At 58.3% G+C, this 12866-nt stretch overlaps 1 protein-coding gene across 9 annotated transcripts in view; it reads right to left on the bottom strand.

Annotated features, from left to right (window-relative positions):
• Nucleotides 1-2156: 2156 nt before the first annotated feature.
• The window catches only part of KLHL25 (kelch like family member 25), a 36250-nt gene continuing 25540 nt past the window's right edge, over nucleotides 2157-12866 (bottom strand). For 4 of the 9 annotated variants that reach the window (XM_021941863.2, XM_021941861.2, XM_021941862.2 and 1 more), the window contains exons 2-3: nucleotides 10724-12528; nucleotides 2157-4769 (exon numbers count right to left, since the gene is read on the bottom strand). In XM_021941863.2, the coding sequence (XP_021797555.1) occupies nucleotides 10748-12517 (1770 nt within the window). In that variant the 5' untranslated portion in view covers nucleotides 12518-12528 and the 3' untranslated portion in view covers nucleotides 2157-4769; nucleotides 10724-10747. Of the gene's footprint in view, nucleotides 4770-8316; nucleotides 8366-9334; nucleotides 9771-10007; nucleotides 10552-10723; nucleotides 12529-12866 lie in introns of those variants that run through there. The other 5 variants (XR_001904540.3, XR_001904541.1, XM_017960888.3 and 2 more) reach the window with 5 other exon arrangements.

The following is a 12866-nucleotide window of genomic DNA, read 5'->3' as shown; positions in this document are numbered from 1 at the left end:
TGTCCCAGACTCAGTCTGACCCCTGGGAGGCCAAGGAACATGGAGCTAGGCCTGCTGGGTAATGACTGGAAGCAACACCACTCCCAGCCCCCACAATGTAGCATATGGCTTGGTTTCAAATCCCAGTTCCACTGCTGCAACGTGGCGGCCATTCTCCCCCGGTAACGGGCTATCTGGGCGTTGGTCATGGTGTTTAGTGCTTTATGGAACTCGACCTCAACTCTTAACCCTGCTATCATTAAGCCTGTGTCAGAGAATCAAGTGGTTTAACCAAGCTTGTACATACATGAGAGCCATACATGAGAGCTTGAACCCAAACCCAGGTGGGCCTAGCTCCAGAGTCCACATTCTGTCAGTTGCCACTGTATTGCCTCCTCCTCCTCCTACTAGAATGAGACCTTGGGCAAGTTACTGTGACCTCTGGGCCCATTTCTTCATCAGCAAGACGACGACAAGAATGTCTACCTCCGGGGGTCACTGCGAAGGTTAAAGGAGGTAATTATGCAAAGCACTGGCCAGTGAGCAGCACGCAATCGGGGCTTGACAATTGCTTGACAAGAGGGGTTTGACAAGAGCCAGGATCTTGGCAGACGGTGGCTCTGCATGCTCCCAGAGAAGCGGGAGGCAGGGCGGTGTGCCCAGGTTCCTTCCAACCCTGACCCAGCATGTAGAGGAAGAGGCTGCTACCTGTCTAATATCTAGGTTCCCTTTAGTTGTGTTGGAGCCCTGGAGTTTCCTCAGGGCACTTTCCAGTCCCGCTCGCAATCAGGCATGGATGTGACTGAGTTCTAGCTGCCAGGAGAATGCAGAAGTTATGGTGCAACTTCTGGACCATGCCCTTAAAACAGGCTTGCCCATCACTTTCTCTCCTCCCCTTCCCACTGGCTGGAATGCAGATGGGACAGCCGGGGCTGGGATGGCCAGGGTGGACCAGGAAACCGCTGCATTGCATGGAAGACGGCAGAGCAGGGAGAGAGGGGGCGGGGTGCAACGCTGGGGCCCTGTGGGCCACGGCCGGCTCACACTCACCCTGTGACTGTGTGACAGGGAACTTCACCTCTGCTGCTGTCTGAGCTGTACCCACAGGACTCTAGCTGGAGCCAACTTCTGGCTTTGGATGTGAAGCGCTGGCCAGAGTGAAGCGCTCAGGCCTGTATGGAAGTGGTGGCGTTCACCTGTGGTCCCCACCACTGCTGCAGGAGCCGACAGTGCGAGACGAGTCCTAGGACGCCCCTCCCAGGGCTGCACCTCTGGGCAGGGGGAGGGACGAGGCCCTCTGCTCTTGGCCCTTGTACACGCACCATACTCACCTCTGAGACAAACCCACTCAAGATCATTCCATTTTCTAAGGAGTGTGACGTCACGCCCCTACGCCAGCATCAGAGCACTTCTTACACTGTGAAGGCGCCATTTGGATTTTGTGGGCCAGCACACCACTGAGCACCATGGAAGCCACCGCTGAGAGCCACCGTGCTGGGGCACCTCCGGGTTCCCGTTCACAGCACAGCCACCCCGCGCGCAGGCTGCGCCACAGCATGACCTTCTTGGGCTGCCCGCTGTCTGAGGGTCGCCTTCTTGGGCTGCCCACTGTCTGAGGGGCGTCTGAAGGTTAGACCACAAAACATAGAACACGATGTTTACCCCGCGGGCATATGCTTGAGCTCATGAGGTTCACGGTGACTATGAAAACACACAAGGAGGGCAGGTAGACCACGACCCACAGTGCAACCAGTGGGCACAATGGTGCCGTGAGCTGGCGCTCAGACCGCAGAGCTGCCTCCTGGAGCCATTTTGCCCCTCTGAATGGCGCTTGGGTTATTTTCAGACAAAGGAGCAACAACTGGAGGTTCTGCCTTTTTGAGTGGATGGAATGACATTCCCAGCTTCTATTTACTGGTTTCCAAGAGAGAATCGCCCTCCAGAGGAGGGGCAGACAGGATCAGGGCTCTCCACAGAATCAACTTCACGGCTTCTGAAGTAACTTCAGGAGGAGACAGGAATGGGGAGACCTCTCATCCGGGTGGGTCCCCCTTCCCAGCTCATGAGAGGGGCAGACGCCAGCAGGCAGGCCTGAGCCTTGGCTGGTGGGACAGGACTGAAGTCAGCCAACAGGAATGTCTCCAAGACTAACACCAGCACACAAGGCAGGCAAAGAATTTTCTCAACTCTTTTTATTAAGTTAGGAAACTGATAAAAACTCAACACAACTTTCGGGGAAAGCACCATGGTCCGTCCTTTGTGCTATGTGATAAGTGTTCTTTATCTCAATGAAGCAACGCCACGGGTCCAGGTGCACTCCCTGCAGCCCCCGCGGCCGGGCTCCTGAGTGTGCCAGCAAAGCCATCCCCGGGGACCACAGCCAAGTGTCTTTGGGCAACCGGCCTGACACAGGTGGGGTCTGCGGGGTCTATAGGGTCCAAGGAGCCCCATGTAGCCAGGGCCCCATGGTGGGGGGTGCACCAGTGGACAAACCCTACCCAAAGGTCCCACCCCCAAGAGGCCTCCAGGACCCGCACCAAGGCATGGGGACACTCAGGGCTGCTTAAGTAACTGGTTTGTGGCACGGCCCCCTCTGCAGCCCTAACCCTGAGCCAGTCAAGCAGTGTTCACACTGCAGGTGCCTGGGAAGCCACAGTTTGGACACCCTACCCAGCCCCGTCAAGGCACCAACACCCCTCCCCCTCAAACAGGGGGTTAGGAGTGAGTGAGAGGCATTGGGAAGGTCACTGACAGGCACCAACCTCTCCACAGCCCAGGTGTCAGGGAGGTTCTGCTGAGGGACCCCAGTGACTCAGGAGGTGACAGCAATGAACAAATGTTCAGCAGTTCTCTCACGGCCATTCTTATCTTGGAGCTCAGGGCGCAAATGGGGGCCAAGATTCAAGAGGATGGTGAGGGCCCCATCACTGTCCCCCAAACTGAGACGGATGCGGCCCTGGTGGGGTCTGCAGGGGACTCCCTGGGGTCCCTCTGCTATCTCCAGCTCACAGCTGCCCCGTCTTGGAGGGCAGCGTGGTCTCCCGGGGAGAAGCCCCCAGTGCTGTTGGCACGTGTGTACCACGGGGGTCACTGCCGCCTCTCAGGGTGGGCTCTGAGGAGGGGATGTGAGGGGTGACCCCCAGGGCACTCAGAGTCCTGAGCTCCACTGAGTGGCCAGAGCATCTGTGTCCCCACCAGGCCACAGCACTGGGCAAGGCCCTCAGTGGGTGGGCTGGGACTTACAGCTTTGTGGCAGGGGCCCACAAACCTTGGAGGTCTGGGTGTCCTTTGCTCTTATTAGCAAATAAGGCAGTTAGCCTTATTGCCTCGTGGATGTCACTGAGGCCCCCCTGCAGTTTCTGCACCTCATAAAATCTGTCCTGGGTTCTCTGCTCATCAACCTTCTGGTCTCAACCCCTGGGAACCTGGTTTCCCAGGCCTGGGACACGATCTATAGACGGCAGTAGTGCCCCAGCAGGGCGGGCCGGGAGGAAAAGGATGTGTGGCAGTGCTGCAGCCCCGAAAGCCACCAGGGGCTCCTCCCTGTCCCTGCCTGCCCGGCCCCAGTCCAGGACCTGCCAAACAGGTGATCTCAAGGCTCTGCAAGTGTCCTTCTCCCGACGCCAGGGTCAGTCCTGGTGGCAGTTCATGCCCCTCTGGGAGGTATGTCTTCCTATAAACCACTGCAAAGCTGAAGAGGCCCCCAGGGGCACAGATGCAAGAGATGCTTCTCTTCTTGTGCCTAAAGCTCCGAACAGCCCAAGGCTGCTGCTCCCCAGAGCTGGCGGGGCCCCTTCCACCTCTCGGAGAGCTGGTCCAGGACCCGCTTAGCTCCTGCTGTGGCACATAAGCCAAGGCCACGCTGTGACACTGAGGGCCGCGGGCTGTGGAAGGAGGAGAGAAAGAGAAAATCAATCAGTGGCCACATTGTTTTGTTCTGACCTGATCTGAAACAAAATGACAATGAGGCAGCTGCCCATGAGGCTTGGGCATGAGAACGCTGGATCCACCATTCACCAGCAGTGCAGTCCGGTGATCCAGGCACCCCAGGCCTGCTTTCATCCGCCACACTCGGATGACTCAGGTGTCAACTTGATTGGATTCGGGGATACCCAGACCCCGGGGATGCATTACGTATTCTCAGTGCTGCAGCAGGCATGGAGCCTGGCCCTCTTCTCCTAGAAGGGAAACCAGGCAGCCTGGCACTTGATTCGAATGGCTGGGCTGCCCCGGTGAGTCTGTGTGGGTGCTTCCAGAAGCAACCAGCGTCAGAGCCGTGGCCCGGGTGGGGAAGATCTGCCCTTAGTGCAGGTGAGCACCACAGGATGGGCTGGGGCCCTGGTAGAAAAAAAAGCTAAGGAAACGGGAATTCAGGTTTCTTTCTTCTGGAGCTAGGTTGCTCTTTCTCTGCCATCGGGCATCAGAGCTCCAGGTCCTCTGGCCTCTGAGACTTGCTGCCCACCACCCCATCCCCACCCCAGGCTCTTGGTTCTTTGTAGCTGGGCTGAGGACTGCCCCCGGCTCTCCTGGTTCTGCAGCTTGCAGCCTATCATGGGGCTTCTCAGCCTCCATCACCAAGTGAGCCAATTCCCCTCATAGAAGTTCCCTCTCACATACCACTCCGAGGCCCTGAAACGGGAAAAGGTGAGTCTTCTTACACAGGGCGGCGCAGGCAGGCAGAGCGCTCGATCAACCCTGCGTGTTCATCCACTCCACGAGGCAAGGGGCCTCAGCAAAGCAGTGATTAATGGTGACGCTGTCCGGGGTTTTTGGCTTTGGCTGTATTTAACCTGTACGTGTTCGTTTTCCAGTTGTGTAAGAACAAGAACATAAGGGGCTTTACTAGTTGCATGCTTGTGTGTATCTAAGTAACCTTAGTAACATTTCAATTAAAACACTGAAGCCAGCACTGAGGCTCCATGGGACTGTCCCCTTTAAGCGGGGTACACCTCTCCATCCCTCACAGTGCTGGGCCCTCTGCTCTCTGAAGGCTACTCTGCAGGAATGCTGCCCTCCCCAGGTGGTCAAGTTGTTTCCAGATACAGAGGCTGGGTTGGGTGACTGAGAAGGCCCCCAAATCCCTTCAAGCTCCTCACAAGTATGAAGCTGGAGTCACAGGGGCCCTAACCATCCTGAGGTGCTCTAACACAGCAAACCCGAACCTTTGGGGCCTGGCTGCCCGGTCTTGGCCCTGTCCCAGCACGCCACATGCTGACATGTGGTCCCTACAGGGCAAGGCCTGTTACCTGGAACAGCCACCCCACCTACCTGGGGGTGTCCCCCAGGGCACCCTGAGTTGCTGAGAGGAATACAGATGACAGCCAGAAGCACAGGGGTTGGGGAGCCTCAGGGCCAGGCTCCTGTGTTCCCTCTCAGGCTGGGCCCTTTAATTTTTGGCAGGTGCTCCCTGGGCCTGGCCTCCTCATCTGTGAAACGGGCTAACCCTCCAGCCTGCAGAGGGGACAGGGGTCAGCGGCCGCCCTGCACTTCCTGTGTGCGGCAGGCCCTGGCCGTGTACCCTGTGGGTTGTTGGTGTAGGGCCTGCCCCGCTGGACGCAGCCTGCCCCATCAAGGGTGGGATGGTGCTATCCCCCAGGCTGGCACAGAACGAATGACTGCTGACGCCTGGACGGACGGACTCCATCCTGGGCACTCGCTTAGCCAGGCCCAACCCTCGAGGCTGGCAGAAACCCTCAGGCCTGTGCTCTGGGATTTCCCATCTGTAGCAACTTCTTTTAAGACAGGAGGGAATGTGCCGCACTGTCCCTCCTGCAGCAGTGACAGAGCCCACAGTGGATTAATGAGCCCTGCCCTGCACCCCAGTGGCCAGGCCCCAAAAACACCTGTGAAGAGAAGACATGCTGTCGGCAGCTGGACGCCTGCCTTGCATTCGGCAGCCCCCCATGCTGGAGGCAGGTGGGAGAGAAGGGTTGGGGGGCTGCGCCTTAAAGGGCCTGGAGTAGGGGGTACCCAGTGGGAGAGAAGGAAAAGGAGAGAATGTTCACAGCAAGACCACCCTTAGTGGGTAACGGGGCCTCCTGTGGCCGCTGGCTACTGTCCCCGAGGCTGTGGATCCAATCGCAACATTGGAGCAAGGGCTGCCCTGGAGGTCACTCAGGTTCCAGCTCAGCAATTCCCCGCCGCTTCTGGGCAGCTGCTGGCCAAGCCTGTGCTCTGTGCCAGGGGCGCAGATGTGAAGATGCCCGTGGCCAGCTTCCCGGCACATTCAGGGCTCAAGTCCTGCTCCAGCCCTGACTCGCTGTTCATATGATGCCAACTGTCTCCCCTCTCAGAGTCCCAGCGGGTGCCCTATAACAGCAGGACCTATGACAAACAGCTGTGGGAATGACAGGGGACTCGATGCAGATGCTCACACCTACGACGAGTTCCAACAAGCGGCCAGGAAAGGGAAAACAAATGCTTGTGGACAAACAGGGGCCATCATCTGGGGTGCAGAGGCCACAGTGTGCAGGGGACCTCCTGGTGGCTTCTGAAGCTTATCTCGGAGTCTTGCAGGATGGATGGAAAGGGGCCTCCAAGGACAGGGGCAGTTGGGCCCAGCATGGAGGCAGGAGACTCAGCCATGCTCGTGGGGACGAGCGAGAGCTGGACTTCTCACCAGCACCCTGATCTCCACTGCTGCCTGGGAGAGCAGAGTCAGGGAGGGGAACGTGGGGAGTGGGGTGGCCACAGAAGCCATCTCGGGCCCAGGCACTGCCAGAGGACACTCTAGGTGGCCGATGCGCTGGTTGGGGCTGCAGGCAGTGAGGCCCAGTGAGCAGCGCCATGGTCACCAGGAGGGCCCACCGCGTGGGGGAGGCAGCAGGCGTGCTTTGTTTCCACCCTCCCTGGCCCCGTCCTTGTCAAGGGCGCTCCACTCAGCTCCCCGTGAGCCTTGTCTGGTTCCAGGGCTCGGCCCCTCCCACTCAGAGCCACATCACAGGCCCCGTCTGCAGCTGCCTGAGTTGGGGGCTCTCCTCTGGCTCAGCCCTGACAGCTCTGCAATGGCTGCCTGAGCAGCAAAAGTGGCCTGCAGCCACTGTGGTTCCACTTCCTGGGGACCTGGGAAAGGCCAGGCATGCCCGGGCGTCGGCTTCTGTGCTGCAGGCCCTTCTATGGAGAGCCCAGCTCACTCTCTGCCTTTGAAGACAACTCAGACACTGAGCTGTCCAGGCAGAAGCTGGACAGGAGGAGCTTTGCAGAGCATGGGAACAACCCAGGGTCATAGTGAGGGGACAGAAGCCACGGGACTGGGGCGGCCTCAGGCAAGGACGGGCTGCCGGAGTGTCTCTGGGTCGCTGTCAAGCCCATGAGAAAGCAACAGCTGGAACGCAGGGCAATGGCAGAAACTTAAGAGCAACCTGGACTCAGCGCAGCAGCCGAGGAAGCACACAGCCCAGAATGCCTTGGGGACATGGCTCTGGGATGACAGGGTCTGGAAGTAGCTACCCCATCAGGTCTGGGACTGGCTCAGTCCTGTGTGTCTGCTTCCTCATCCCTAAATGGAGCTGATGACAGCAAGTCCATTACAGACTGAGGACGACTCCAGTGGGCACAGGGCAAGTGCCCGCCGAGGAACAGCAGTCATGGGTGGACAGGCCTTTCAGAGGGAGGGGCTAAGCAGGGACATCTAGAGGCCCTTGCAGCCCACAGCACCCCAAAACCATCATCATCAGCATCTCCCTGTCCTCCATCGCTACCCCTTTTAAAGCTGCTTCTGAAACTGGCAATCATTTGATCTCTATTCAAGTGCTATGAGTAATACGATTTCCACTCGTTGTCCAGATGGGGAAGCTGAGCCAGTCCAGAAGGTCACAACCAAGACGCACGCACGCTCCCCTGCCAGGGTCCCTGGGATCAGAGCAATCCCCAGGAGAGTTCACCAGGTCCAGCTGACAGGGCAGGGCCCGGTGAGAGGGAGCCTCCAACCTGGAGGGTAGGCAGGGGGCAGTCTCTGGTCTGGAGGCTCAGACCAGAGATGGTCTGAGCTGCCTGAGGCCAGCAGCATGGGCCCCTTCATCCTGCCCATCCCGGCTGGCCTGGGGTGGGAGGCACCTCCATTTCCCACAGGCAACATTCCCCAGGTTCCTAAATGACCTAGAGGACAGCAACAGGGAATCAGGAAATGCCAGTATCCTCTTGGAATCTCACACCTGTAATCCCAGCACTTTGGGAGGCTGAGGCGGGTGGATCACCTGAGGTCAGGAGCTTGAGACCAGCCAGGCCAACATGGTGAAACCCCGTCTCTACTACAAATACAAAAATTAGCTGGGTGTGGTGGCAGGTGCCTGTAATCCCAGCTACTCAGGAGGCTGAAGCAGGAGAATTACTTGAACCCAGGAGGCGGAGGTTGCAGGGAGCCGAGATCGTGCCATTGCACTCCAGCCTGGGGAAGAAGAGCAAGATTCCGTCTCAAAGAAAAGAAAACAGAAAAGCTGTAAAAGAGAAAAGCAAGCCAGATGTGGTGGCACGCGCCTGTAATCCCAGCTACTCAAGAGGCTGAGGAACGAGAATTGCTTGAACCTGAGAGGCGGAGGTTGCAGTGAGCCGAGATCGCACCATTGCACTCCAGCCTGGGTGACAGAGCGAGACTGTCTCAAAAAAAAAAAAGAAAAAAAAGAAAAGCGGTGTTCCTATTCAGGCTGGCCTCTGTGAGCCCAAACACCCTGTGTTCACCAGCTTGATGCTTGTTCTTGGGCTCTCCTTGCCTGCCACCGTGTCCCCTTATGGACTCGAAGGCTTGGCTGGGTCTGAGTTAGCGGCTGAGCCAACAGCTTCCACTGAGAAGCAATCCCAGCTAAGAGTGACTGCCTTCGCTGGGTACAGCTTTCAGCATTTGTATCAGCAGCCGCTGGCTCACTGAGGAAATTAATGTTTCAGCTTGGGCCAGCTCCCGACAGGGTTCCTATGACCTCAAGCTGAGCCCACACACAGGGATCAGTGCCACCACCCAGCGCTGCAGGATCGTGGGAAGCGGCTCGGCTCCCTCCGGCAGGAAAGCTCATCTTCCACAGTCTCTTCTTGTGCTGGAGGTAGAGTGCACCCAGGGATCTCCTGCCCCTATCCCAGGGGTGAGGGGCCCAGGAAAGCATGAGGCGGGAGAATGGCCAAGGGCTAGTGGCACACACCCTGGCCTTTCCCAGGCCCTAACCACAGAGAGCATGTTGGGCACAAAACCCTTCTCTGGCATCTACCCCAGTACCCTGCCAGGCTGGCCGGGATACCCTCTCATGGCAGGACCTCACGCCGATCCTGCCCCTATTTGCTGTGGGAAGACCCTGCCCCCAGCTCAGCTTCTCAGGAGATTAAACCAGCACCAGATGAGACGTTCCTCCCGCCCATTCCTTCCCCTCACCGCAGGGTCTGCAGGGCCTGGCTCGAGTTGCTCCCAGTGTCTCTGTCCCACCATCACCTCCCAGAGTGCCTTGTGTGTCATCTGTTTTCATAGCGATTCCACACAGTGACAATGTGGCAGCAACCCACGGACACTTGCTCTGCAGGAAGCCGGGCTCCAAGGCCCCCGAGGATGACCTCGCTTAAGCTAGACGCCTGCTGGTTTTGAGGAAGGACTTCTCCGCATCCCTTGCACGCTGGTGAGCATACAGCTGCCCCCGAAAGAAACAGCACTCAAACCAAGGCTGTCTGTTCCGCAGGCTTTGGTGTTTACAGTTCTTGGGGGGACTCCACCATTTAGACATGGATGTCATGCCCGGTTGGCAATCTTTTTTTTTTTTTTTGAGACAGAGTCTCACTCTGCTGCCCAGGCTGGAGTGCAGTGGCATGATCTTGGCTCACTGCAGCTCCATCTCCCAAGTTCAAGTGATCCTCCTACCTCAGCCTCCCGAGTAGCTGGGATTACAGGTGTGCACCTCCATGCCTGCTCATTTTTTGTATTTTTAGTAGAGGCGGGGTTTCACCGTGTTAGCCAGGATGGTCTCGATCTCCTGACCTTGTGATCCACTTGCCTCGGCCTCCCAAAGTGCTGGGATTACAGGCATGAGCCACCGCGCCCAGCCAGGACTGACTTTGAACATTGCCCAGGCTGGTCTTGCACTAGGCTCAAGTCATCTGCCCACCTCAGCCTTCCTAAAGTGCTGGGATTATAGGCATGAGCCACCGTGCCCAGGCCTGGTTGGCAACCTTCATACATATCATTACTCATCAGTGCCAGGAGAGTAACACTGTCCTGATTCCATGGGGAGGGGGCCATTCTCCTGAACTCTGCCTTAGTACATGTCTCTTCCCTTGGCTCATCTTAATCTGTATCTTTCCCTGTAATAAACTGGAACTGTGAGCGTAGCAGCCTTCGGCGACTTCTCTAAGTCCTTCTGGCAAAATTGACCAAGCGTGGTTTGGGAGGCCCTCTTTGTTGCACCTGGTGTCAAAAGTAAGAGCAGGCTTGTGTGGAGACTGCACCCTCAGACTCTGCAGGTTGACCTATGCTCCACACGGCACGTCAGAATGTCCCTGGGTGATTCTGAAGTGTAGCCATGTTTGGGAACTACCATGCTGGTCTAACTACGGTCACTGTCCCCATTCTGCAGACTGGTTGAATAATTTGCTCCAGGTTAACTGCAAAGAGAAGGCAGAGCCAGGAGTTGACTCCAGAGCACACCAGCCACCTGCTGCCCACCCAGACCTCCCTGGAAGACATGGTGACCTTCACCCAGACTGAGAAGAGGTGGGACTGCATTTCCCCATGACCTTCCAGATCCAGAGTAGCCGTGGGCTGCCAGGGGCTCACCTGGCTGGGCTCGGCAGGTGCTCCTCACGCGGGCAGGTGCTTCCAGGTGCTGACAAAGGCCGTGGGGATAAGTGAGTAGGGCACCGTGGTGATGCAGTTCCACGTATCTGAAGTGGGGTCATAGCAGTCCAGAGTCTTACACCTCTGGGTCCCAAAGTAGCCCCCGACCACATAGAGCTTGTTGCCGGACGCCAGGGCATGGCAGGACATGCGCTTGGCGGTCATGTCCCCAATCCGTGTCCACTGGTTGGTCTCACAGTCAAAGCGGTAGGCCGAGGCGGCCGTGAATTCCGTGTCACCTCCCATGATGAAGATCTGGCTGCCCAGGACGGCAGCGGCTGTGTACCGCCACGGCTGGGGACACTCAGCCTTGATTGTCCACCTGTTCTCCGTGGGGTCATAGCACTGGACCTTGGACACCATGTCCCGGTGGATGCTGGTTCCTCCAAACACAAAGAGCTTCAGCTTGGCACTCACTACTGCGGCATTGCTGACGCCATCCCTCAAGGGGGCCACCATCATCCACTTGTTGGCCCCAGGGTCGTATTTCTCCACTTGTTTCAGGGAGACAGAAGGGGAGGCTGGGAAGACGCCTGCCAGAGAAGTGTGTCCCCCCACCACATACAGGCAGTTCTCCAGCTCCGCTGAGCCATGGCCAAAGCGGGCAATCAGCATGGGCGCCGCCTTGGACCATTCCTCATGTACGGTGTCATACACCCAGACGTCCTTGGAGACCCCGTTCTCGGAGCCCCTGCCCCCTGTCACATAGACCTTGCAGCCGATCGCTGAGGCGCTGAACTCCTTCCGGGGGCTGGGCAGGTCGGCCTTGGGGATGATCTCCTTGGCCTTGTGGTCCACCTGGTAGATCTTGTCACACATGAAGGTCTGGCCCCCCAGGATGAGCAGCGTGTGGCCTGCTTTGCGTGGCCGGGCACAGGGGCTGGTGACCACGCCGTCATTCTGCAGGATCCTGCTCTTGCAGCGCAGGGCCTCGTCTATGATGAGCTTGGTGCGCTCGTCCGCCATGAGAAGTGCCTCGCTGGAGACGGCCTCCTGCAGGCAGTCAGACGGCAGCAAGGCCAGACGCACGCTGCGGAGGAGCTCGGGCAGGTGGGCCTTCCGCGGCTCCAGGTCGTGCTTCACCCACTGGAGGATGGCCTCGAAGACCACCCGCTCGTCCTCGGTCTCCAGCTCATCACTCGAGATGAGGTCCAGCAGCGTGTCCTTGGACAGGCTGTTGAAGTCCTCACTCTGCCGCACCGTCTCAAAGTGCACCAGGCACATGCGCCAGGAGAACTCGTACAGCCGGCGGCACTGGTGGGCGTCCGAGAGCAGCATCATGCCCAGGCAGTTGGAGGGGAAAAGGTTCTTCTCCAGGAACTCGGCGGCAGCGTCCCGCACGTCGTGGAACTGCAGCATGTCGCCCGCCTCCAGCAGCGACTCAGCGTTCTCCTCGTTAATGGCGATGCGTGAGGAGTAGGCAAAGTCCAGCAGCAGCTCCAGCACCTCCGGGTGCAGGTTGTCCTGGAAGTTGACAGTGTCGTCCCGGCTCTCCCGCAGGCCGTGGCTGAACATGGCCTCAAAGTAGCGGCTAGAGGCGGCCAGCACGGCACGGTGACAGGGGAAGGCACGATCGCCCGCCCAGAGCGTGACGTCAGTGAACATGCAGTGCTTGCGAAGCGTGTTGAGGTGGGCCAGCACGCAGTCCGGGTGGGAGGCCTTGTGGAAGAGGGTGACGTTCATGGACCCCGTGCTGCTCCGCGACTTGCGGGTCTCATGGACGCTGACCGACATGGTGCACCAGCCTGTAGGGGAACAAGCCCACAGGTCAGAGGAGCCCCTCCTGTCCATCTGCCCTCTCAGGATTCTCTCTTCAGCATGAGCCCCCTTGCCCCCTCCCACCCACTCCCTGCTCACCTCTGCTAAACCAAGTCCCTCTCCCGCAACCATGTTGCCAAGGACAACATAGGCAAGAGTGGCTGGGTCTGACCCTGCCCTGCAGAAACTGGTTTTGTTCTCAGGGTATGGGCCAGCTCTGGGACAAACATCTTTGGCCTGCAGATGAGCCACCCCCTAGGTGAGCTAGAGTTGAGGCTGCCTCCCATGGTTAAGAGAACATGCAAACGGTGTTCCTGACTCAGGC

This window comes from Papio anubis, chromosome 7, assembly GCF_008728515.1.
Source record: "Papio anubis isolate 15944 chromosome 7, Panubis1.0, whole genome shotgun sequence".
Lineage (NCBI taxonomy): Eukaryota > Metazoa > Chordata > Mammalia > Primates > Cercopithecidae > Papio > Papio anubis.
This window is presented reverse-complemented; position numbering and strand designations above follow the sequence as displayed.